Source organism: Merops nubicus, unplaced genomic scaffold, assembly GCF_000691845.1.
Source record: "Merops nubicus isolate BGI_N331 unplaced genomic scaffold, ASM69184v1 scaffold21997, whole genome shotgun sequence".
NCBI classification, from domain to species: domain Eukaryota; kingdom Metazoa; phylum Chordata; class Aves; order Coraciiformes; family Meropidae; genus Merops; species Merops nubicus.
In genome coordinates this window covers 1-25,521 of record NW_008619868.1, presented here as the reverse complement: position 1 = coordinate 25,521, position 25,521 = coordinate 1, and the positions used below count along the sequence as shown (strand labels likewise).

General features: G+C 40.0%; 1 protein-coding gene across 1 annotated transcript; it reads right to left on the bottom strand.

The window, feature by feature from the left end:
- Positions 1-3,392: 3,392 nt before the first annotated feature.
- On the bottom strand, positions 3,393-23,296 carry TOM1L1 (target of myb1 (chicken)-like 1; the record flags this gene model as incomplete). The annotated part of the gene is made up of 13 exons (XM_008943957.1): positions 3,393-3,456; positions 4,413-4,485; positions 4,774-4,861; positions 5,699-5,768; positions 6,277-6,373; positions 6,758-6,875; positions 8,311-8,371; positions 10,809-10,942; positions 14,403-14,519; positions 15,188-15,295; positions 16,851-16,970; positions 17,367-17,516; positions 23,218-23,296. Coding segments are annotated over 13 exons (1,279 nt in total), but the record flags the coding sequence as incomplete, so codon positions are not given.
- Positions 23,297-25,521: the final 2,225 nt, after the last annotated feature.

Sequence of the window (25,521 nt, the reverse complement as noted above, 5' to 3'; positions counted from 1 at the left end):
CGTGAATGAGAATTGTTAGCCATAAAATAACTTTTTCTCCTTTTAATCATGGATACCTTTCTTTGTATGCCAACATTTACAAGAAAATACCTTGATATTTTCCAGTGATGGTGCTTCAGTTCATTCTGAGCCTTACTGTCTTCATTACAAGCTGCAGTACATGTCCAATTAGAGTTGCTCCCAGATATAGGATACTGAGCACTGACTTTGAGGGCAGGTGACAGTGTGAGCTAGATTGGACAATTTGCATGTTTGGAGACTGTTAAAAGCTAATTTATTTTCCTGTAACACAAGAGGAAGAGAATTGCTCTCATCGCTTATAGGGGTTGGTCCTTCCCAGGATTTTAGGGATGTACAGGGAATGAGAGTTGATTTTAAAACATTACACTTTCATGGCAGCACAGGTAAAGTTTACCATAGCTATTGTCTAATTATTTCTGTTTGTTTGGTTGTTTTTTTCCCCTCCTGTTGCAGTGTTTTTGTTTTGAAGAACAGCGGCTAAATCCTCAGGAGGAGGTGGACATGCCTGTCTTTTTCTACATTGATCCAGAATTTGCAGAGGACCCAAAAATGGCTAAAGTTGATTTGATCACCCTCTCTTACACTTTTTTTGAAGCAAAGGAAGGACTGAAGTTACCTCTTCCTGGATATCAGTAATGGGCAATCTCTACCCCATTTGATTTCTGCTGCTCAACAGAAGTCTTGAAACCATTTTCCAATGGAAGGAAGAACAGGAGTTCTGTGTAACGTGAGATTATATTATTAAACCACCATGGGCACATGCTTGTTATTAAAAGATGTATTTCTGTTTTTTTAATAAAACATGTATATAGTTGGAGTATTATTTCTCCATCAGATAATAGAAGGAAACACTGCTTCTGGAAGGGAGAGGGGTGTCCTCAAACCATATTTTTATAAAATGGTACATGCTGCATGAGTACTGTGAGGAGAATTTTTAAATCCAAGTGTAAACTGAGATCTTCATTTAAATACAGATGAACAAAGGAGTTGAAGTCTCTAAAATTGCATTGCTGGCTCTGAAGAGTAACTTACATGTAAGTTACTCTTCAGAGCCAGCAATGCAAGTTACTTTATAACAAGGTAAACCCAGGTAACAAGTTCATGAAATCTCAAAACTAAAGTTACACTGTACTGCTGTGTAACCCTCCTCTGGCACAGGAGGATACAATGATTCAGAAGCTGATGCACCCTCTCAAATTATTAGTGAATCAGTAGTTCATTTTAGAGCAGACTGCTCTAGAACTGTTATCATTTGAATGAGAAGCAGCAATTTACATGTAAGCACATCAAATCTCTTGTACAGTTTCCATTCAGAAACACCATCTTCAAATTTCAGTGCTGTGTTGAGCTCATTTACAGCACCCATCCTGCTGTGAGAGGCACCTGACAGAGACAAGCTCAGCTCCTGTATGAAATGCTTTGAAGGGAAAGGCAGTCCATAAAACACTGCTCTGAATTGCAGGGTAAGTTAATAGTGCAAGAGAAGGAAATCAACCCCCACTGAGAGGTTAGGTCTGACAAAGTCTGCCCAACAGTGCAGCAGTGTTCAGAGATGCTTTGTTTACCATCAGAACACCTAAGCCTGTATTTATGTAACTTTTGGTCATTATCTGTGGGGTAAGGATAATGACACTTTATCATAGCTTTGCAAACAAGTGAGTTGCAGAGCAAGTTCTAAGCGACCCACTCATTTTCAGACAGGACAATCTCAGCCTGGTATCTCATCTGCTAGGCCAGTTCTTTCTACTCCTAAACAAATTAAGACTTATGTTGATTTATTTGGATTCTGAAAAGGTAAAGAGTATATCAGATAACACTTTCTGGTTACTTTAGTCTCAATTATGTTTGGATACAATAATTCAAAAAGTGTTTTTAAAATAAATGGTTGCTACCTTTAAAATGTATCACTGTACCAGTTATGTGTGTTGTTTAAGTAGAGTCTGGATGATATTCATGTCAGGTCATCACTGCATTTGTTAAAGTTTTAAAACTTTATTCTATCATTTCTCTAATGCATTTTATCCATCGGAACACTTGGGGCTCACACAAATGAAATACATCTGTATGAAGATAGCAGCAAGCTTTATCATCTTTAATAGAAGTAAGGTGCTCCAGTGATCCTACTGCAAGCTGCAAAATGGTTAGCTGTGCACTAAAACATCACAGATTCACACCAAAATACGTCCAATTCTACCCACGTTTGGTATTTCATAGAATATGCATGTCATCTAGTAAAAACTCTGAAGTACTGGGAGTTAAATTCTCAGTAAACTGATTTTATTTGGAACTTTATGCCACAAAAATTGCAGACCGACCGAGAACTTACTGTTTAAACAGTTAATATAATGAACATCTAAAATGCAGTATTTCACAAAAAATGAGCTTATCTGCATTAACAAAGTTCTCAAATTTTATGTCAATTATAAATTCAGAGAACTATACCTGTTAAAGTGCACATTTTATATTCAGCATTAAAATAGATAAGGCACTTTAATTATTAAAAGATAAAACTGTTATTAACAGGGATAAATAACTTGACTAAAATAAATGGATAACTATTGCTCATCTGCATTGTAGATGATTATTTTTTCCTTCACCAGAATAACAATATCTGCAGGGCAGGAACATCAAAAGAAATGATTGATCCCTCTCCAATATTTACTGAGTAAATAAAAGCAACAACAACCTAGGAACAAGCAGGTTTTTTTCTGTTCAGCACCTCACGTCCCAGCTCAAGTTCTTACCAAGACAAAACTCCAAGTATATTGTAGGCTTCTAGGAAGAAAACAAAATATGCATTCAGAATGTAAATGTTGGAAAGTAACACTGCAGGTTTTCAGACATCTGTGAAGAGGCCAAATTTCAGAAAAATCCTAGGTATCAAAAAGCCCCTTCTACATTTCTAGAGAGGTTAACACTGAGAGCAACCAGGGACAAACAGAAACGATTCTGCAGTTTCTGTAAACACAACCTTTTGTTTTGTTTGCAAAACACGGGTAAAGCAACACAAAAGAACAGTCAACAAGGAAGAAAAGCTTTCTTCTGTAGTCGCAAGATCCCTTTTTGTGTACTTGTGTCAGGTGTCAAGTGTTACTTCCTACACAGGTGAATTTGGAATTCATATTTCAAAGTCCCCCTCCCCAAATACTTTAATCATGCAAGTCACCTTGAAGAATACACAGTTGAACATAGAGGACTAATTATAAAGGTGTAGATCCAAGTGACTCTTCAACTTCCACACAGCTTCATATTCCAATGCTTACTGTTTGTTGTATCCAAATACAAAACCTGTTCTGTTACAACATTACAGGAAGCATTGCACAGGACCAGGTCAGAGAATAACACACTCAGTAAAGACTTCACCTCCACCTTCAGCATTCTGTGTTCTTTTTAACTTCTGTCTTCAGCACAACATCAATATCTTCATAAACAGCTCTGAAAGAAGAGGAACAGGGTGACTCCTACATTGTAATTGTTTCACTTGGACAAAATGCACCCACAAGATCCTGCCCAAGCATGAACTGCCAAGAGCTTACAGTGTTTGCCTAACTGGGTAGCAACGGTTGCAGGATGCCCAGGATTCCATGGGAACAAAGAGCCAACCCTGTGGTGTGTCTGGGATTATACATTTAATGAAATACCTCTGGGCACTGTCACTTTTGATGAAACAAGTTTAGGAACAGGACTGCAAAATGCAAATGGCAGGCACAAATTACCGCACAAGTTTAGGAAAAAACCAAAGCTTAAGTTGAGATTTTTCTACCTTGGAATTCAATGGTTCCTTCTATAGATGGCTCCATTTTTTTTTTTTTTTTTGGTGTGATTTTCTGGTAGAAAGGAGAGTTCTGCCATCTGTTTAGTTTCGTATTAGTTTTCTGACTATTTGACCCTTTGGAAAGTCCCAGCATCTATTCCCTTTTGTAGTTTATATTTAAATAGAGGATTTTTCCTGGTATGCAGTAGAACAATATTGTTAAAAATCATGATGGCTAGGAACAGGAACCACTTGAGTTATCTTGCTCCAGAACCACCTGTGTTAAAGTGTCAATCAGCTTCCTCCACTAGGACCCTGACCAAGTTCTATTCACCTTTTCCTGTCACTCGATAGGATTTCAGTAGATAGTTTTTGGGACAGCATTACTCCAGGATTATTACAGATGGCATTCAGTGAACACACTACAGGAGTTTAGTCCTTAGATGTTTGTATCAGAAATACTGGAATAAAATATACAAAATGCAGCCACTCTCATTTACAGAGATCCAGTTGGTGAGCTCACTCAGCCTCAGTCATGTGGTCTGTTTTCTCACTCAGAAGAGTGAGCCACCTCAGAAGCCTTCTTGCCTTTGGCACCTAAGAAAATTGTATACTATCTATTTTGAAAGTTACTTACTCAGTGGGAGCCAAGGGATCAAATTCCATTATCTCGTAGTAATGAGGTGACTGTAACTTGTTCTTTGATTCAGCTGAGGAATAAAGAGAGGCAGATAACTCAAAACTTAAATGTAAAGGAAAAACATGCTTACTGCATGCTAGGTTTTTGTATCTTCTTTATAGTAGCAGATTATCTCCTATGTAATGTATCTAGTTGCTTTAAATGCTAAAACAGACATGTCTAAGAGAAGCTGTTAAACAATATGCCATGTCAATGTTTGCTGCTGCTCTTAGTCTGTAGCAGCCATTATGTAAAGTCTTTAAGTTCTAACAAACAAAAAAATCTCCATAAAAGTTAGGTGGTGTGCAGTATTTATTACCTGCTGGTGATGCTCCATTTAATGATGTAGTATGTCCAGTCTGCAGATTTACTGGATTCAGAGGCACTGGGCTTAAAAGAGTCGCCAGCTAAGGACACCAAGCAAAACAGTGCATAACAGACTGCTCTGTGAGAACTGGTTTCACTTCACTTTTACAACTGCTGACTTATGTTTAGACTCCCAGACTACAGCAAGTAAATTCTAAGGTCAGTTATCTATCTAATTAATCTCCATTCTCCACACAAAGTTCAAAACATCTTTCAGTGTTACCTATAGCAAGCACACTTGTGTAATTTACCTCTGTGTAATTTGTTACATTTCACAGGCAGCAGAATTCACATATCTGTTTTCACTTGTGATTTAAAATAGGGAATGTGTGTGTTTAGGGGCTACTTCTCATCTTTTCTGTTTCATATTGCCTAGCACAGAAGAACATTCAAATTCATAACATTATCTCAAAGCCCCTTAATATTCTTTCTGTTATGGGTTTTGTCTACAGCATATGCTATTTGTCCTACACTGTACTACTTTTTAAATTTTGGGGGGTTTTTTGTGATTTTTTTTTTCCTCCTCTTTCTTTTTCAAAATAAATAAGATAGGAAATACACGAGAGTAACATAATGGCAGCAGGAGGAGATCTCAGCTTGCTTCACATAGCAACAGATTAAACACAAGTAACAGAGCAACTGCTTTCTTCAGACTCCTCTGAGATGGTGCTGGACACAGGAAAATACCCTTTCATCTTAGCATCTGTGGTATCAAAAGAGGAAAGCTGGCCTGGTCACCAAATAGAGAGCATTCCCTGATGTATGGAGAAGTGCCACAGAACAGATCTGTGCATGCCCTCTGGACAATACTCAGGGTATATCCACACAGTTCTTATTTTGACAGTTGCAAGGAAAACCTGATTACTCTGAATGTGAGCGTTACTCACGTTGCTATATGAATGTCCAGCTGGGCTGCTTACACAATTGTTCTGAGCTTCAGCTGCAGACCTAGGAGAGAGAGCAATACATTGCAAGGAAATGAGAAACTATCAAACTGCACATTCCAATTATTATTTTTTTGCTGGTCTGTCTTTACCTTGTGTGACAACTGAAAGCAGCATGGGCAGGTGGGATAGTCACATAAAAGGCAGGGAAATACAATGACATCTCTCCTACCTTTGAACTTATTCTTACTGACCTGTACAATTCATGTTTCTCCCTTTCACTGCAGCACTGCCAACACTCATGTAGAAAGTCATAAATATATCTCAAGTATGTTTTGACTGTTGAGATAAATTTGTCTATGACTTAAGAGCACTGCAGGAGTAGTGTATTTTTAAGCATGTCAAGCACGTCTAGCACACTGGTAGTTTTCACTTGTTTCACTGGACTCCTGCATAAAGCAGTTAAATCTGTGTTCTCAGAGCTTTCTATAAACTCATTAGATGAATTATGGAGTACTAGCACCCCTGAAGATTTGTTATCTGTTACCATTTCTGGATAAGAGATTACTCACGGCAATTGCTGAGCTTTTGGAGTAGCTGCTAAATCTAGCTGTGGATAAATTGATGGATGATGCCTGGTTTTATCTTCAGGGTGTGCAGATAGGCGATCTGAAATTCAAAATTATAATTAATGATCATTTAAACATTAATAAGCAAACATTAGTTACTTGTACTATGAACATTGAACAGGTAAAATTTTGTTTGGAAGGGGTGTAAAGAGTCTGAAACAAGTGGCTGTTTATCACACGGGAGGGGGGAAAAGATTATTGCTTCCACTGTCAAGAAATGACAGGGAACTTTATACTACCTTACCTATTTTATTCCTATGTACACATACCAGTTCTCCTTTTAATGAGATTTAAGGAGCATCCTTAAAGTCAAAGAGTATCGTTGTTTCTTTTCTTACAAAGAACTTCTTGATTCCTTTACTAAGCTCCTGTTGGTTTGCCTGAGGAAACCAGACTGCAAAGGAAATGTGTGTTCATCGCTTACTAAGGCCCGAAGGAGGCACTGCAGAGTCACTTGGTGTCACTGTAGAGACGGGCGAAGGAGAATCGAGGGAGAGGTCCAGCAGATCACTCGAGGGAGCAGAGGGCTGCTTCCTGTACAGCTTAACAGTCGAAAAGGAATAAAGTTGTTTGAGAGTTTTGATGCATTTTGTTGTTTGTTTAAAAAGAACATGTATATTTCTAACAAAACTGATACTTTCACAGAATTCAGACTTTTTTGAAAATCATAATATTAACAACTGGCAAGTATGAGAGAAGACTGGGATTTATTTTGTGTGAAAGATGGCTAATTAAAGAAAAAATATGCTTTCCAGGAAAAGATAAGTTTCAACAAGGTTGCTATTTCAAAAAAATTAAGGCAAACAATTCTGAAGTAGGAAACAGAATGGACTCAGGTCTAAAAAACAATTGTGAGCTTGCTTATATACAGGTTTGATATTGATTTTCTGATTGATCCTGTAAAATTATTTTCATACTACTTATTTGTGTTATTGAGACTTAATACATACTCAGGAGACTGATTTTTTTTTCCTCCAGTCCTGTTTTGGATAGGAAAAGTTCAAAGTTACAGCAGTGTTTCCTAGGACACAGAAAAGACTCCCTTTTGTGTCTCCTGTGAATGTGTTGGAATGAAAAATGTAGCCAAAGATTTTACTAAAACCACATGCTCGAATTATACAGGTTTGGTCACACTAGACTAAACACAAAAAGACAATGCATTTTGGAGACTCCTAAATAATATTGAAATGCACAGACTGCAACATTTGGACTATTAACTAATCCAGCAGTGCATCCATCAAGTAAAAACATCCACCTACATAACCAGAATGTAGTAATAGTGGCTTTTCAAGGAAAACAAGATCATCTTCTACCTTTTTTTTTTTTAAAATAAATGTGAGCTGTATTTCAGCATTCACAATACCAATACAGCCATTTTCACATCAAGTCCCAGATAGCTACACAATTATGGCTCAGCAGAAGCTGAAATGTACAAAGCTCCTTTCTGCAATATAATTAACAACCATAATTATCAATCAATAAAGGACAGTCACTGAAGATTTGCTACAAGCCATTACTCACAATTCAGAAAAAGCTTTGACTCAGAAAAAAAACCCATCAGGAACAGTGAATTCTGATAGTGTAACAGTATTTCAGTCTATAAATGCATAACAGAACAAATTAAACATTATGGTTCCTCATTTTGTATATGGCAGATAATAGTGCTTAGCTGTAGAGGTAATAAAGCAGCAGCTGAATAGAGCTCTCCCTCTCTCTCTCTCTCTCTCTCTCATTTTTCCTGACCAAGTTTCTGTCTTAGATTTTACATTATTTGCTACTTTAGTTACATGAATTTGCATTAAATTCTGCAAGTGAGACTTCAGAAAAACCAACAAGAGCAGTATCAGCCTGTTGTCTCCTGTACCACGCTCAGCTGGAGAATAAAATTCTGTATGTATCAAAAGTGTACTTTTCACACTGAACAAAAAAAGGCATGTTTACAGTCCTGCAGCTCACGAGTTATCTGTAAGCACTCACCTCTGTGCGTTCACGCTGTATTCTCTGATTCTCCAAAAACCGAACTCTGTTTCGGGAGAACCTGTTGAAGTTGCAGAGTTCAAGGTTCATTATTACATTGGTACGATGTCATTTGCAAGAATACTAAACCAGTTATAATCAAAATTTGATTATCAAATGACTACAGAGGTGCCAAACAAGCAGTACAGGTGGGTTTTTTTCTGGGCCACTTGTCTCTGCGCTAGCAGTTGAACTCTCTCTTCTCTAGGGCTGTGGTCCTCTGATCAGCTATGGTAACATCAGTTGGGTTGTTCCTGGGCTCACCTCTGGAGACAGGCCCCTGTTTCTTCCAGAACAAAACCAAGGCACAGCTGACAATTAGGTTTGCCTCTGCTCATACCAGACTGGTAACTATGAACACACACTTTGCCAAATCTGGCTCCTTCTGACCAGAACACTCTTCCAGATGAGTCCTAGGAAGCCTCCTGTCCTCAGAGGTCCCCACATCCTCTCATGCCAACTCAGGACAAAGCACATGCCTATTCTGGTACACAACCCTCTCCTTAGTTCAGGCATCTGAAATAATTCCGAAAGAGGAAACAAAAAAATCCACCTGCATAAATATTTAAGTACTAGAAGTCACAGCAGTGCTACCCTGGGTCCAGAGGAGACCCAGCCAAGTGATATTCAGCACCCATAATGTCAACCTGTTTCAGAAGAGCCCCAGGCAGTACAGACATGAGACTGCATTTGCTATTCGGGGTTACCATACTGCTGGGGCCCACAAAGAGAGTATACATGCAGGGAGGAACAGGAGAAAAAGAAAACCCAAGCCTTTCCAACCGCAGAACATAAAATATTTATCTCAAACACAGAAGACTCGAAAAGTAGCTAGTGCCACTAGAGGGAGTCATCGTTACGTGTACGAGCCAGTTCGTTGCACAACAGTGATTGCTCCTGGTTTAATTTGGACTCTACATTAATAACCAGAAACAGAGAATGCAGCATGACTTGTCTTCAAACAATACACAGAAGTATGAAATAGATGCAGCTAGTTAAAATCAACTTGTCCTTTACAGATCTCATTGTTCAGAGTGAGTGCCAAAGAATATTCTGCAGCTAACATTAACCAAATACATTTTAAGACTTATCAGCTCTAGTGTGCAATGTTATCTGCACCCAGGAAGACTCATTACATATAAGTTCTAGCATTATAGTACTAGAACACAGTAGTTTCCTGTCCAGTTTCACAATGGCCAATTAATTGCTCCTTCAATCACTGCGTGAGTCTTTCATAAGGAATTTGCTGAATTATACCCACAAGCTACAATTCATGGTTCAAGAGTTCTTGGCCTTGCCAATATTCATCAGTCATAACAAAAACATAAGCCCACATCTGACTTGAATGGATTTACAGGAGCTGAACAGGATTCTGTTCTTGCTTTACCAAAATGAAAGCTTCCTAAAGCAACTGAGCACAATTCTTTCAAGGCAGTTACTGTAAAATATGTCAACACTGCTGTAGACATCAGATTGAAGGAAAAATGGAAACTAAATGTTGTCAGCATTCGGCCCAAAGTTTGTGCCATGACACTTACAAGAATTATTGCTATTTTCAGTATAGCATTCAGAAGAGGATTAAAAAGAAAACCTGAATAAATTCTCTAAATCTGTTAAATTTAATCATGCGCCATTGCACTTGATGCATAATGATTTTTAGAACATTTCTTAGCCACAGAGGAGATCAACTACTTAACATGGAAGGCTAGCTCCTACTAAATCAGAATACTCTCCATGAGTATACTCATGTGATATTTTAGGGCATAATACTGGAATTCTGAGTTTAAAATTCATTTCAATTTTGCTAGCATCTAGTCAGTCTGCCAAAGACAGAACAAATACACAGGATGTCAATGCAAGCACTGTGATGCTTCTGTGTGTGAAAGAAAGAAACATTCTCTGCTGTAAGACAAGCAGAGCAGCGTGTTTCAATCCAGCTGAGAAGAGCAAGGGACTCTCTTAAGCATGCAATGAGGCAGAATGTAATTCCACGGCCGGTTTCTGCAGTAAAGCTGTCAGAGCTGTTTAGAAAGGAAAATGAGTATTCTTTGCTGAAAGTATACATACTTAACAGAGATAAGGACCATCACTACTACCAAAGGGTTTGTAGCAGGCTGATGAAAAATTCACTGTGCGCTACCGATGCACTACCAAAAAGGAATGTTCAGTTCCAAAGTGATTTGTGTGCCTCCATCTAGTTTCCTGTCTATGTTGTTAGCTTGTTTTACCCCATTCTAATAGTTTACTAATTACCTTTATGAACCCTTTCAGAAGTGTTTAGGAGAGGACAAATCCATGATTTTCTCTTTCTGCAACCATGTTTGTTTTTTTTTTTTTCTGGATTTAAGGATAACGTCTCCTTGTAGAGGATCCATATTAGACGTAGGGACCATCTGTGTCCATTAAGTGCACTTATTCAATTAGGATACCAAACGTGAGGAGAGAGGCCCCGTACTTACCTTTCGTGTCCTAAGAGGACATTATTCAGATCATCATTTACTTGTATTAACTCAACTATCACATCTTCATTCTCCACTGTCACCAACAATTCCATGATCCGCTCTTGCATCATCCGACAGGTTTTATACAGTTTCTGCCAGAGGCAGGGGAAATAAAAAAAAAAAAAGATAAATTGTTACTGTGGTCTCCCAGTTTGCTAGTTCTGGAGAAGAATGGTAAAGACACTTGAGCACTGCAGACTCACAGGTAACGTTCCTGAGTTCACACACAGCACGCATACCAAACATTGCAAATAGCGTAATTTTCATGTCTTTGATCTCTGCAAGGCAGGCTGACAACTCCCGTCATCACAGCCAGCACTCAGACCCAATCCACATCTCCTGACCCACCTCTATGTCTAAAGATATATGTGTCTCTAAAGTCTACATTACAAACTGCAAAATAACACAGACCCATTCAGGTGATGCAGAGTAAATTTGATTTCATCCTGTTGGAAGCTGCTTAAGCTCAGCAGGATATTTCACATGGATGCGATCCTGTTCGGTCCTTGCAGAAAGAGTAGTCTAAAGGACAGAGACTCCATGAAACAAGTCTCTAGCTCTAACTATTCCTTTAAGGGAGGAAGTTTGGATTCACTTAACCTATCCACTTTTTGAGAAAGTAACACAGACCTAGCAGAGTCAGCTGGTAAGAGAATTAGGAGAATTTATTGAGCAGAATTTTGCATTACTGCCAGTTGAAATGGGAGATGGTTTATTTATTATTCCTCTCCACTGCAGATTTTGCAAGTTCAAAGAAACAAATTCTTTAGCAACAGGAACTTCAACTCAGCCAACATTTTCTTTTCCCCCCACAGTGCATTTGCAAATGCTGGCTGGCTCCACTTAAGGGAAAAAAAAAAAAAAAAAGGAAAGAGGAAAATTATCTGCACACTGCTATTCAGAAATTGCTCTGCTATTATTTTCAAAGCGATCTGATCTTCTCCTCAGAAAACATATACTTAATGTAAATAAACTATTTTATTTATGTTAGAAAAAATATTGGACCTTTTGCCAAATCTGCATAAGGATTACAGAGTACTGTAACTTTCAGTACTGTATCTTCATAGCCCAGAATAAAAAACACAAAAAATGTACTCCGTTTAGTAAGTAATCAAATTTAAAACCTCTCCAAGCCCACACTTTGCTACCTGATCTGCATTCTAAAATACATGTATTTCTTATGACTCCATTACACAGGCAGACTAGCTCCTTTGTAAGCATCAATATTCCAGAGAGAAGGAGATTGAGATGCTCATTTCCAGCACAGATCAGCTCTGCCCTGCCCACAATGGTGCGGGCACTCCTACAGTTTGAAAGCTGGAGTGTTGCAATGATGCATGACCAGCTGCTGTGACAATCAGCAGTGACTCCAATGAATTTGTGCTAATTCTTACCAGCTGATGATCTGGACCTAAATTCTGCACATCCATCAACCAAATACATCTATTCACTCTCCAGTACAAAAGCTTGTTACTCTTCTCAGCTCATACTGAGCTTTAGCTACCCCTTAATTACTGTTACTGGTCCGCACAACATTTTAAGTGAGATCTGCTATCTTAAGCCTTGTCCAAAACAGGGTGGAGGAAAGGAGGAGCCTAGCCACTAATGAAGCTACAGAACTGAAAACATGTTGCACTGAAATTTATCCTGTTACAGTTTTTATGGAGAGACTCCAGATTATCAGGAGGACTGAAATAGATGTCTCCCAACTCACTCAAAGCCTAAACAAGCAGCTACTTTAATAAAGGACTTTGTTCTCTGACAACAGAAGCCTAATCCAAGCAATTCAGGTAGAGCCACAAACAAAAGGGAACAGGCTCAGCCACGCTTGATGCTTTGTACCACTCAGTGCACAGGGGAAAAGAACAGAAAGAGCAACAGTGAGATGAACACAGAAGGAATGAGTTTTTAGTTGCTCTCCCACAAACGGGAACTCCACACCCTGTCCTCGAATTTTTGCCAACAATTTTATTACGGGGAGTGTCGGTAAGGATCCACTGGTTCACTGTGGACACAACCTGTGCACTCACATGCAGAAGGGCCATAGCAAGATACAGAAAAACGAGACATGCTTTTCCTGTTTTGCAACCAGAAACACCTTGCCATGGACTGGACAGAGGTGGCCAAGTATGTTAAACCAGTATGTTAAGCCAGTGTATTCTCCTCTTGGGGTATCTATCGCTGCCAGGTTAAATCATCAAGGCCAGTTTGCACCTAGGGAACCTCCCTGGTGACAGCAACACTACAGAAGTATTATCCACAGACCAGCCACAGATTAGCTGCTTTGGTGGTGTCCATTGCTGGAACAAGCTCTACTCAATCCTTTAGTGGAGGCAAAGCAAGCTCTCTGCAATCTATTGCAAAGCCACTGGCCAGTGTTTCAGATCTACTCTGTTCAGGCCTCTGCTTTGCAGGCTCTTCCTCCTCAGACTCCCAGCTTTGCAAAAGCAACAGTGCTAGAGATGTGAGGAACTTCCAGGGCAGCAAAGGCACTGAGAGATCATGCCTGTCTCCTATCTGGTTCCCCGAGACCAGCAGCACTGCCTGTCATTAAAGGTGAGACACAGGGGCAAATTGCAGCTGTGTCCATCGCAGCTCCAGTTGTGAACCAATCCATAGACACAGCTGAACCTTGAAAGCAAACCAACAGCACCCAATAAGGGTTCCTTCCAAAGGAAGAATTCCTCACTGGGCAAGAGAGGCACACTGAAGGCTTGCAAAAATTACATCTGTTCTCCAACATGTTTAAGTGTTGACAAATTGCCAAAAATGCTTCCTCATCATGGAAGTTCAGAGGTAGATTTAGAAACAGAAGGATGGGATAACAGCTTTTTAAATTCTTGCAGGCAATATGAAACAGAAACATCTCAGCTGACATAGGCCACTACTGAAATGCTAAATACTGTGTTTTTAGTTTCTAAAATGGAAAGTGCAGCACGAATAAGCAGAAGAAATGACATCACAGAGAGAAGAACACCTCCATGTTTGTTGTCAAATCTAAACCGTACTATTGCAATACACTTCCTTCAGGCTACACTTTAAGAGCACATGTTCACCTACAACACAGCAAGCTCCCAATCTTTGAGGTCATGCACATAAAATCAATGCTTCATATTCTTCACTGGCCTTCAGTCTGCCTCTAAGGTACTGGTAATAATAAAGAGAGCACTGCAAAGTCCAGGACGGATATGAGAGAGAGACTGTGTCATCACCTATTCTCCCACAAGGCAACAGCATTCAACAGGAATGTTCTCGGGGCTGTTTGACAGAACATGCTTAACAGAGAACACTCCATTATGAAATTCCTTTGCCCTTGGAATTCCCTAGAGCTTAAATTTGCATGGCAAGCTGTATCATCTTTTCCTGACTACCTAGATGTCAGGGGAAGGTGAAAGAGACAAGAGAAAGCTGAGCAAAACCAGAGATGGAAACCTGTTGTTGGATTCCATTTGGCAATCTGAATCCAGATGTTAAAAGAAAGGATGCAACATATTTTAAAATCAGCTTTGATCAAACCAGATCAACATACCCTACCAGTGAATTATCCCATACCTGCAGAAGATTCATATCATCTGGATTTTCAGAGCCAGGCACGTTCTCTTTTAATATTGATGACATGACTCTCACATTCATTTTGGCCATATCCAGCTCACTGTACAGCTTCCCAATCTGTTCAGTTCAACAGGACAGAATATTGTGTAGGCAAACAGAGCAAGCAGAATAATTTGTACCTCTACTACACACTTTCTTCCTCATTAGGTATAATATGGGCCTAATTAGCATTATTTTACTCCAGTGACATGCCATGAAAATGAATAGAATTAGTTCAGCTTTTGTATGTGCAATCAAACCAAGATCCAAGTCTTGATAATACTACTCATTTTCCTTATAGTTAATCCCTCTCACTAATCTAACTGTTACTCTTTTTAGTTACCTCCAAGCCAAGCACAAATGAAGGTGAACTGTCCTTTCCTTCCTACTTTTACAAGCCCTATGCAAAAGTAAGTTTGGCTTTCTCGCGTATCTTTAAAGTAACTTTTATCAATTAGTGTAAAACATTTTAAGACATGATTAGGTATTCTCATTCTTGAGTAAATGATTCCACTTTCTGGCTGGGGTACAGCCTGGCATACGTTGAACTAATTCCTGTCTACTTTGCTTTGGCACACTGCCATACGAAGCATCTTCAGGAGAAGAGAACTAAACCCAAGAACATAGAGCTATGGCACTTGAACTGATGGTCCCTTCCACTGGTCTACACACCCAGGTTCTTGAAATCACACGTTTACTGTACATTTCAAGTGGACTTGCCCTCCTCTAGACCTGTAATACTGCACCTGCTCAGGAGTCAACAATAACGTTGGGCCTGTGGGAAGAGGCAGCAAAGAACGTTTTGCAGGATTAGCAGAAGATGGTGATGACTTCACAGAAGGCTGAGATGACATCTGCAGAAAGACAGAGTTTGGGTTTAACAAAAAAACTGAAGCAAGCATCCAAAGCTACAAAACATTGTTGTCAAACCAGACAAGTAGGCATTAGCTTTCTCATAATCAATGTTCCCAGGGAATTCGTTGAGCAAAGTCTATTTACAAGAACAAATCTAATGGCTATTTTGTAGTGCAATGAGGCTTGGAATTTAGAGATCTTATAAATGGGTTTAGAAGTAAATTCCATCACGGGATGAAGTGGGAATGGCTAAGAACAGGCTACCTCCCTGAGCTCTTCAGCCATCTAACAGCCAAGAGTCCTTCCCAAAGTGCCACTGCAACTTTAGTATGAAGGACAGATTAGAATGCAATCACATTTGGAAGCAGTGGAAAGGCTGGGGGGGGTTGGTCTGGGTCTCTGCAGAAGACAAACTTCAAAGGCCTTCTGGATCAAAAAGCTGGAACACTTCATCCGGAGAAAGCTTCACTTGCATTTGTATTGAGTACTATAAAAAAAAATCCAAACCCAAAACCCAACCTGCACAAGGTGAACACTTCAAGTTCTTAATTTCCTAGAGACTGGGGTAAGAGTTGTGTTCAGACCTTTCTTGCCAAGATCAACAGGTTTGTCACTGATTTTAACTGTCAGATACATCCAGTAGACAGAATTGTCTCTACTTCACTCCACAAGGACAAAATTATTGTCTGTTGAGAGCACTGTCCACACAGCTTGTTCAAACAACATTTAAACACATAAGCTTTTGTGCACTCCACTATTCAATCATCAAATCAAACACAGGATAAATCTGAATCATTCCTGTTTGCATTGATTATAGACATCTAGTTCTGTAACGGCAAGGTTGCAAGGTTCCAACACTTCCCAAAAACCTTGTGAAAACTCCTCTCAGAGGGAAAAAAAAAAAAATGGAAGGAATGGCTTTAAAACATGCACTGTATTTTCAGCTGATGTCCAGTGCTCCATACTTGTATTTAATGTCCTCGATGCTACATGGCACTACCTATGACATATGCTTAAATAACATTCATTGTGTACAGGCTGTGTAAACAGCTGGAGAGATATACAGACAATAACCTTTCCTTGTAGATTTCTACTTCTCTTGGTTTAATTTTAAAGACAGATAATGCTCATATTCTGAACAGTATGTGTTTTCCTGAGTCTTACTCATTTCAGCTGAGGCTTTCAGAAGCTGGCAGGTTTGGAGCACACAGCTCTCATTCATTCTGAAGTAAACAGCACGCCCTTTACACATGTCTGAAAGTTTCAAGAGGGAGATGCTTCCTTCTTTAAGAATGTATCCACTAATGTGTGATTTGAAACAAAACAAACTATTATGTAGGCCAGGTTTCTTTGTTGTTATCTCAGCTGTTATGATTGAAATAGATTCCTGCTCATGTGCTTAAGTAGGTTGGTCATATTCTGCCCTGGAGCATTTAAATAAAAAAAAAACTCAAACCAAACAAACACACCTTCTATTGTCTACAGAGTTCATACACTGAACACATTCTGTTTCTGATTTACAATGGCTAATGAAGTATTCTTGTTTGTCCCCACCTTAGGTCCCACTCTGCTGGTGTCCAAAGATGGAAACTCCACTCCTTTCTTCAGCAATTCTAGGTAAACTTCTTTTACTTCACTCACATCCACCATTCCTTGGAAACCTCTGGCCCACAGCTAGTTTTGAAATAACAGGAACAGCCACAGTCACAGAAATGGACAGTCAGTGGGTCAGACAACAACATGCAGTCCTAAAGGCAGGTCATCCCCTCCATCCACTCCAGCAGGAACTACAAAAGCTCCAAAGTTACCTCTTATCCTGCTTGCTAAGTGCAACCACAGAGGGAGCCCATCCACAGACTGGGAAAAGAATATAAAAGTTGGAGGCTGACGGTTTTCCAGTTCTCTCCCTCTGTCTCCCACTCTGTGCTTATCCTGCATGAAGCAGGAGCACCAAGAATAAAGTGTGCTTTACGAAGTTCTCATGAGTACCTTCCAGTACAGAAATAGGCTGCAACATTAAATGTTTACCATACATCAGAGACACATACACTTACTGTTTTCTAGACTTACCATGATAAAGGTCAAAATTTTCTCCTGCATGTCAATTGGCAGATTGTATCTTGGATTGAGTAGTTTCACCAGCTTGTCTTTACAGAAATCTTTCTTCACAACTAAAGACTGGAATCTTGGGCCACAGTTTTCTACACACATCTCAAGCAGCTGCACACAGAAAAAGCTTCTGTTACACAGATATTAGGAAAAAAGCCCAGCCCAACCTGACTGCTTTTGTTTAATTTGTTCCAAGTTGTTAAGGGAAAGAGCACAAGTGGACATGAACAGAATATTGTTAGCTATCTCACTGGAATGTTTGATGAAGTTCCTAGAGGGAAACAGTAGCTCACTGTGTGCACTGTTACACCTAGGTAATACAAAATGAGAAGTGTTAGCCAGAGTTATACTATTTTTAACAGAGAAGTATGGTTATGCTTGTTTCCATGTCACAGCAGTTACTGAACACACGGTACCTTAACAGCATGAAATCTGTACATAGCTTAAAAAATTACTTGTACAGATTCAGTAATAGAATTAATTCACTTCCTAGCACATAGGTACCCTGGTCTGACAGCTTCTGAAGAGCTCTACAAGAGAAGAAAATAAGATTACTAGATGCCTCTCTTCTAATCTGCCCTGTGAGAGACTAATGAAAAAACCAGAAAAGAAGAGATTTAACAACTCCGAGTCCGAGTTCTCCACGCGTTTTAAAGGTCACATCGATTTGAAACAGAGTAACTGAATTGTTCCAATTGTCAGATTCATCTTCATGAGAGAAGTCTCCTTCCAAAATTGTGCCTGGAATGCTCAGAGTAGGATTCCTGAAAGAAATGTGTTTGCCCTATCAAACGTAGCAGTATGTGATAGGGACATAATAGTTCTCCCCAGTACACCTGGAGGTGGCCGATTGCAGTTCCTGTTTCACAGGAGAGATGCCAAAAGCTGTCACTACATTCCAGCCACCTGAAAACAGGCCAACACAAGTCGTGACAGGAAACTGGGGTCAGTCAGATCAGCTGCACCATCAGGAACAGAACTCATCTTGCCTGGCTCAAATCTAGAGATCGACCACAGAACTATGACTCCTCATGCAGAGAAAAACAGACATTCTTGTGATTTTTGTTCTTTGCCCATACCTTTGATTTACCTCCCAGTTTAAAAGGGAAGATTGAAAGGCAAAAGCAAGGGGTAGAAATCAACAAAGGTCTGCAAAATTTCCATGGATTTTGGGACAAAACTTCCCCTGAATCATGCAACAAGACAGGATGTTCTCAAAAGGATACACAGCTTTTAAGGGACACTACTGTAATCTTGATAAAAGTTCACCAAATATACTTTTGTATTCAGAGCTGACTATATTTGACTAAATTGAAATAATTTTAGTAACTCATTTTCTAGCCTCAGGACTTGGGGATTTTTCTCCCAGTGTGATCAGGAACATACAGGAGAACAGGTTTAAGACCAGAAGAAAATATGTTGCTAAAATGAAAACAGGATAGAACAAAGAGACACTTGCAGACTGCTGTGCAAAAACCAGAGATAATTATAAAAAAATCTTGGCTCGAATCATTATTTTTCATTTGAAAGAATACATGAAACATATGCTAATAAGCCAAGTCATTTGCCTGTACAGTACTTCAAAGATGGTCTGTGTAAAAGGTTTTCAACCAAGTGCATGGGAAATTTGGTATGCTACTCCCTATTATTAATTCTCTAGTTAAGAGACTGAGTATTTACCCTCTGAATGAAAGTACTGAACTAATGGGCTAGATCCTCCACTCAATTATGACAGTACAGCCCACTCACTCAGAGCAAAGCTACACTAGTGTAAGAAAAAGAATTTGACTCAATTATTTTTAACTGGACCATTCACAAACAAGCCACTTCCACCTTAATTAATAACACCTTTCATGAGAATTTCAGTATGGTTATTTATCACTGCAAATAGGACTTCACCCTCTCAGTTCCATTGGAATGAATAGAATCAAGGTGGCCAAGTCAAGTCAACTGCTCCACACAGCACAATGGAATCTCAGTAAAAGGCATCTGAACAGAGATGAAGATAAACTGCAAGGTAGGAAGAAAAAGAGAAGTTAGTGGGTATAACAAAAAGCCAACTATATTCCTTATCAATAGAGACCTCACTCAGAATTCACTAGGACTATCTCCTCATCTGAAGTAGGTGTGCTCCAGAAAGCAGCAATGATGGGCAGATGGAGTTTTGATGGATACATCTCGGTCCTAAGGTGAACGCAACGAAACACAGATGAAGAGGTTGCTTCTTTGTACTTCTGACTCAATGGGAACAAGTCATTAATCCATCTCTGGGACCACACTCTGCTAAACATACACTGATGACTACCCAGTAGAGTTTTTGAACAGCAAGGCTGTTTAAATGCTGGCACTTTCCAGCCTGTAAGAATGGTGTTTTCAGCTGCCATTCATCACCTACAGTACAGTAGCTATGTAGACTTTCCTAAGATCCTGCATTTCAAAAATACTAACTTTTCAGTAGTATTCCACACTGAAATACAAAATTCTTTTGTTCCAAACTCAATGTCCTTTGCCCATATATACCAGGAAGTATAGTAAAATTGATTAGGGCTTTTTTGATTGAGGAGCTGGATGGCTTTTTCAGGTTTTTGGGTTTTTAGAGACTCTTCTTGGGAAAGGTTAATTTAACAAAGGAAAATCTGAAGGCCACATTTGGCATGCTAAAACTTCTTTACATCCGAAAACTTACAGAAAATTAAAAGGAAAAACAGAAAAAAGCCTAAGGCAAAAAACACCTCACAGATTTAAATCTACCTAACCACTTCCTTTAAAATGTTTTTCACCAATGTGACACAAAAATAAAACAGTAATATCATCTTAATTTCTGCCCACTGCTTTGCATGTAAGTGTGTGTGTGTGAACAAAGGTACAGACAGGGCTACACTCAAACCAGTTCCCCATGCTCTCTTCAGTTCCTAAGACCTTACAAGCATCAGACCAGGGGCACTGCAGTAGATGTTTTACAAAACCAAGGGAGACCAAAGGAGACAACTGAACAGATGCCTTGGTGTTCGCTACGTAAACAGAGTTTACATATCCAAAGTCTGTTAGCAATAAATCAAACAACACACACACGCTTTGTTGGATTCCTGCCTAGAAGTCCTAATCATCTTCACTCTGATTGCAAAATCACCACTGCCAAGCCTGATCTCTTGGCTTTATCAAAGCCTGTGCATGAAGCAACTCCATGGCCTGACACACATGCGCCTCCATCCGCGTGACTTGGCAGTGCCAGGGAACTTGTGTAGATCAGAGTACGTGGAGCCAAGCCACAGCCGACACATTGTACAGCTGGCACTCACCCCTCTGCCTCCAAGTCCATAAACAAACATCTGTGAGCCAGGAGGAGGAAGACACCGTTGAGATTGAGATACATCTCAGTGACAGAATCAGGGCTAACACACGCAGTTGTGCTACTTCGGATTAAGACTCCCACGTTTCACTCTGTGTGTATTCTCTGGGAATAAGCTCCTTAAGCAGTTTCATTAGAAAGATTAAGTTCTAGAACTTCAAGGTTGAGTAAACAAAAGTGAACCAAAGTACATTTCAAAAGAGAATTGATTTGTAGGTCTGGTGCTACCTTAGTTGTAGCTCATGTAAGTAGGAGAGAATTTCCTGTAGCCTCAAAAGCTGGAGGACCACGTTTACTGTGAGAAATACAGGTAATAAATTGCAGTTCATCAAAAAAGGGCCCTTATTTTTGTAGAAATGTGGAACAAAACCAATTTTTAAGAGCTAAGAGTTGCCCAAGGGGGAACTTATGTTTTAGGAATTGAAAGTTATTTCTCTTTTTCCATTTGCAATGATTTGCTATCCTAATCTAATCATTTCAAAATGGGAAATAGGAAGAAGTTCACTAAGATGATTCAAGAACATAAAACCAGAAAATCTAGCACATAGAAAGACTGATCCAGGAAAAAAGAAAAGTCATACGTGGTCAGCAATGAGGTTATCAAAGGAAAGGTTTCACAAATGCTGAACTGATGGCAGTACTGGTAGAAAACTAGAAAAAGGAAAGGAGCCAGGGGCAGAGGGAGATGGAAAGGATGGAAGATCTTACGTAATAACAAAGGCAGAGAGAGAAAGAAAGGTTGGCACATATTAAAAACCAAAACAAATGATTAAGGAACTCGGGAAGAAGAAAGCTGCAGTCAGAAAACAGAAGCTGGGCCAAAAGGATGTGACTGCCTGGCAGGCACAGCTGCACGTGTACCTGTGAGTGGGTGAGAACAGACATGGAGAAAGGTGTCTGGAACGGGAACGAGGCTGTGAGAAAGTGTTGAACTGCAAGCACAACTGACACCTGGTACATACTCCAGCTGTGAGCAAATACCGTGAGCTTCCGGGTCAGCTTGAAAATTCTTCCTTGGATACACCTGAAACAAGATCCCTCTCCCACCTTTATGTTCTTCAGAGCTAAGCTATAATGCCAGCTTGGGTATATCTACAGAGTAAATACCCAAAGAAAGGCTCCCAAATATAAGCGCTGGGTTATCACAACTCCAGCTGACTGTGACAGATCTTCAGGAAAGGGCCCGGGCACACAAAGGCTGCAGGAGAAAGAAAGCAGATCTGATAGAGCGACCGCTGCTACGGCAGACACCAACTGTCTCTGTTATGCAAACCTGTGGGACACACAAGGAGGTGACTCATGAGACAGTGGAGGAGGAAGCCATGAATGGAGCGCGGAAATGGAACGAGCTGAAGGTCTACCCCCGGCTGCTTAGCGCATTTATCTGCATCCCTAACTTGTCAGAAGACACTTGGGCAATCGCTAGGTGACCTACAATTTGACACTATCAACCACCTATCTTCCTGAAACACTTCTCAGTGCTTATTGACATAGATAATGATTTTGAACAACAAATACCAAACCCATGAGTAACAGGACTCGGCGTAATACAGACAGGCCTCTACAACCACAAAAAAAGGAAATCATGAAGAAAATACTTATAGACAAATAACAAAAGGCACAAATTCCCAACAACTTAGAATACAAATAGTAGGTTTCTTCTCAGTTGTGCTGTTGTTAGTCAAGAGTAATTCACGTTGGGAACTCTGGACTTGGTACAGTGTTAGGAACTTCCTTCTACTGCCTACATTACCAGTGTGGTGGAAAACAGAGAAGTATGTTAACATACTCCAGTAAATCTTAAACTGACTGAAATCACAATGCTTGCCCAAACTCTGGGATAGCTCAGAAACATGGTAAGATTCTAGAAGCCAGGCTGTCTCAGATGAGGATATTCTCAGGCAACTCCAACCTTTAGTCTTAACATCTGAATCTCGTGTGGCTTATCCCGTGTCTTGCTCCCTTGCTTAACTCACCACTGCTACCCTCTCATTCAAGTTTCTCATTTATACGTGATGACGCTTACCTTCATGAAGCAAGTATCACACATTCCACCAAGCTACAGAGCAGGCTCAGTTTAATCAACATTGGTACCACAAGATGAGTAATAGAATGGTCAAATGTAGCTTTTATGTAACATCTCAGTCCCTTTATCTTTCACAAACAGGCGGAGCACGCACACAAGGACAGTCACTGGGGCAAATAAAAACTACACTGCTTTCACCCAGTACAAGTTTGAAAAAATCCTGAAAACACAACAATAAATTTAGGGATTTCCATCATCCAGGACTGTAAGGAACGCCAGCAGATCATCTGATCTGCACAGCAGTAGTGCTGTACACCCAAACAACAAACACAGCAAACACCCCAGAGAGTTGTGTCAGGGATAATTTGCATGCCACCTTATCGTTTAAAATGTTTTCCTTCTTAGTGTCTAATTAATATAAACAGAGCTGTACTTACAGACAGGGTAAGCCTGATCTCCTTATGGTTACAGTTTTTTGAAAGCTTTTTCTTTAGAGCTTTAACTGCATCTTTAGGCCTGTGACAAGAAATTAAGTTGAAAAAGTTACCAGCAAAGTTAAGAACTAGTTTTCTAGTTCATAGCTTTCTTCAAGAGCCCAAAATACCAGTTTCAGACACAGGACCAAATTCATCCTTATATCTACACCCACATAAAACTAGAGCAATTGCCCCATTGATTCCAGCAAAATCACTTCAGCATTGAGCTGCAAGCAGTGAATCAGGTTTGTTACTGCAGACTGTGCATGACTCCAGAGACCTGTAGAGAAATAAAGTTATTCTCTGCAAAGTCTCCTCCAAAGTTATATTATTTCACTGTTGTACAATGGATTTACTTATCTAGCTTTTATTGCTATGAAAGGGAATAACAACTGCCAGCCGTATCAAGAGCTGACTGGTACCTATTTTTCATGTATGTTGCAATTAAAAAAATATTCTCTTGCAAGTGCTGTCAGGAGCAGGGGTGTCTTGGCTAACTTCCTATCTTATAATTGCAGGATGCTTTTAACTCATCTGAGTAATTGCCATGTATGGATGGGCAACCCATTCCATCCCAGAGATAGTGGCAACTCTAGCCCAGTCATTTTGATTTCTATATATACACCCTGTATCTTTTAAATATCTAGGCAGGAGGAAAAGGGTGGAAAAGGCTTATCATAGGTGGGAAACAGTTTTGCCTGATTAACGCAGGCTATCTATGGAGTACAATTATTAGGTCCAGCTCATGATCAACAAAAACAAGATGCCCTGAAGTCTCTTCAAGATCTCTCTAGAATCTAAGATGAAGCAATAGACATAAATACAAAGTTTCAATTAAAAAAAAAAAGTTCGTTAAAAAGATTTCAAAGCAAATGAAATTAAATGGGTATTTACTACATTTTTCAGTCTGAAACAATGTTGTACTTCAACAGAAAAATAGATGAGATTTCTCTTTTTTTCTTAGTTCTATGTCATACCCAGTCACACCAGTAGAGCACCAAATAATGAATGGGAGCACAATAGTGGAGATGAAAATTTTCCCCTGCAGAAAATTGTATTATTACTACTACTATTCCACTCCTGCTGCTTGCTTCTCTCAGTGAAGCATCTGGAAATGCTCTGGTCAGGAGGTGGATATTACATTAAAATAACCATCTGGCTAATTAGATACAGCAGTTTTGCTGCTCCTAGTATCCTGTTACAGACTGTGACTAGCAGTAGTTGCCTAGGAGGAAGTTATAAGAGAGTTCCTCTGTAGGCATAAGCTGTACACAAGAGGAAATACTTTAATAAAAAAAGCTCTGTTGCATAGAAGCTCCACACAAAAACTGATGGTGAAAACATACTGCTGCTTATGGCAATGACCAGAAGGGAGTTACTACTGACCTTCCAAGCTCTAAAGGCCACAGGTGAGAATGTGGGATCCAAACAAAATGAAAGGAAGGAAAAGTTGATGTATATATATAAAAAAGATAGTAAGGCATACCTCATTCTCCTGGAGAAAACTCTCCAGTCTGTGTTAAAATATGCCACTGCTAGCATAAATCCTTGCAGAGCAAAGCTGATCTTGCATGAGAACAAATTTCCTTCTCCTTTTACAGGTGGGAACAAGGAGGCTCAAAGCAGCAAGTGGCTGAACAAACCAGAACGTGGCTGTTCTGTGCAAGAGGCCACCTCTGTCCTGTGAGCCCACGGGGCATGCCTTGCTGTGATGGATCCCACCAAACAGAAACCCAGCCATCCCTCCCCTCCTGTGAGGTAGGCTGACTGAGAAACTGCAGAGCACAGAACTCCTATTAAGTTAAAAGCACAGAGTTTTAAATAGCATTGAAGGCAAAGAAACGCTCAAGGTCCTTTTCCAGTCTGGGTTTTGCAGAGCACAAGAGAACCCATTCAGCCTGACAAGTGGTACAGGTTATACAAAATACACCAGATGCAGGTGAGAAACCTACATTAGCACCTTTCTCCAGCGCCTGTCTGCAGGGAAAAACTTACAAGTCTAATCCCTACAAGTCCTGATGGCTGAGGAAGCAGCACCGAGACAGGAGAAACTCTTCCCTAGGAACCGAAGGTCCCCGCTCCCCGCTGCCGTGGTGGTTTGGGTGCCTTTGCCAGCTCATCGTATGTCGCCTGCTCGATTTTGCCCTGCCCTCGAGCAACGCTGGCGCTTCCTCCGAGACGAAACACCGGCTGTGCTCATTCCCCCGGAGAAGGGGGCGGGTGGCGGCACGGCCGGACCCTCCGACACCGGGACGCGACCCCGGG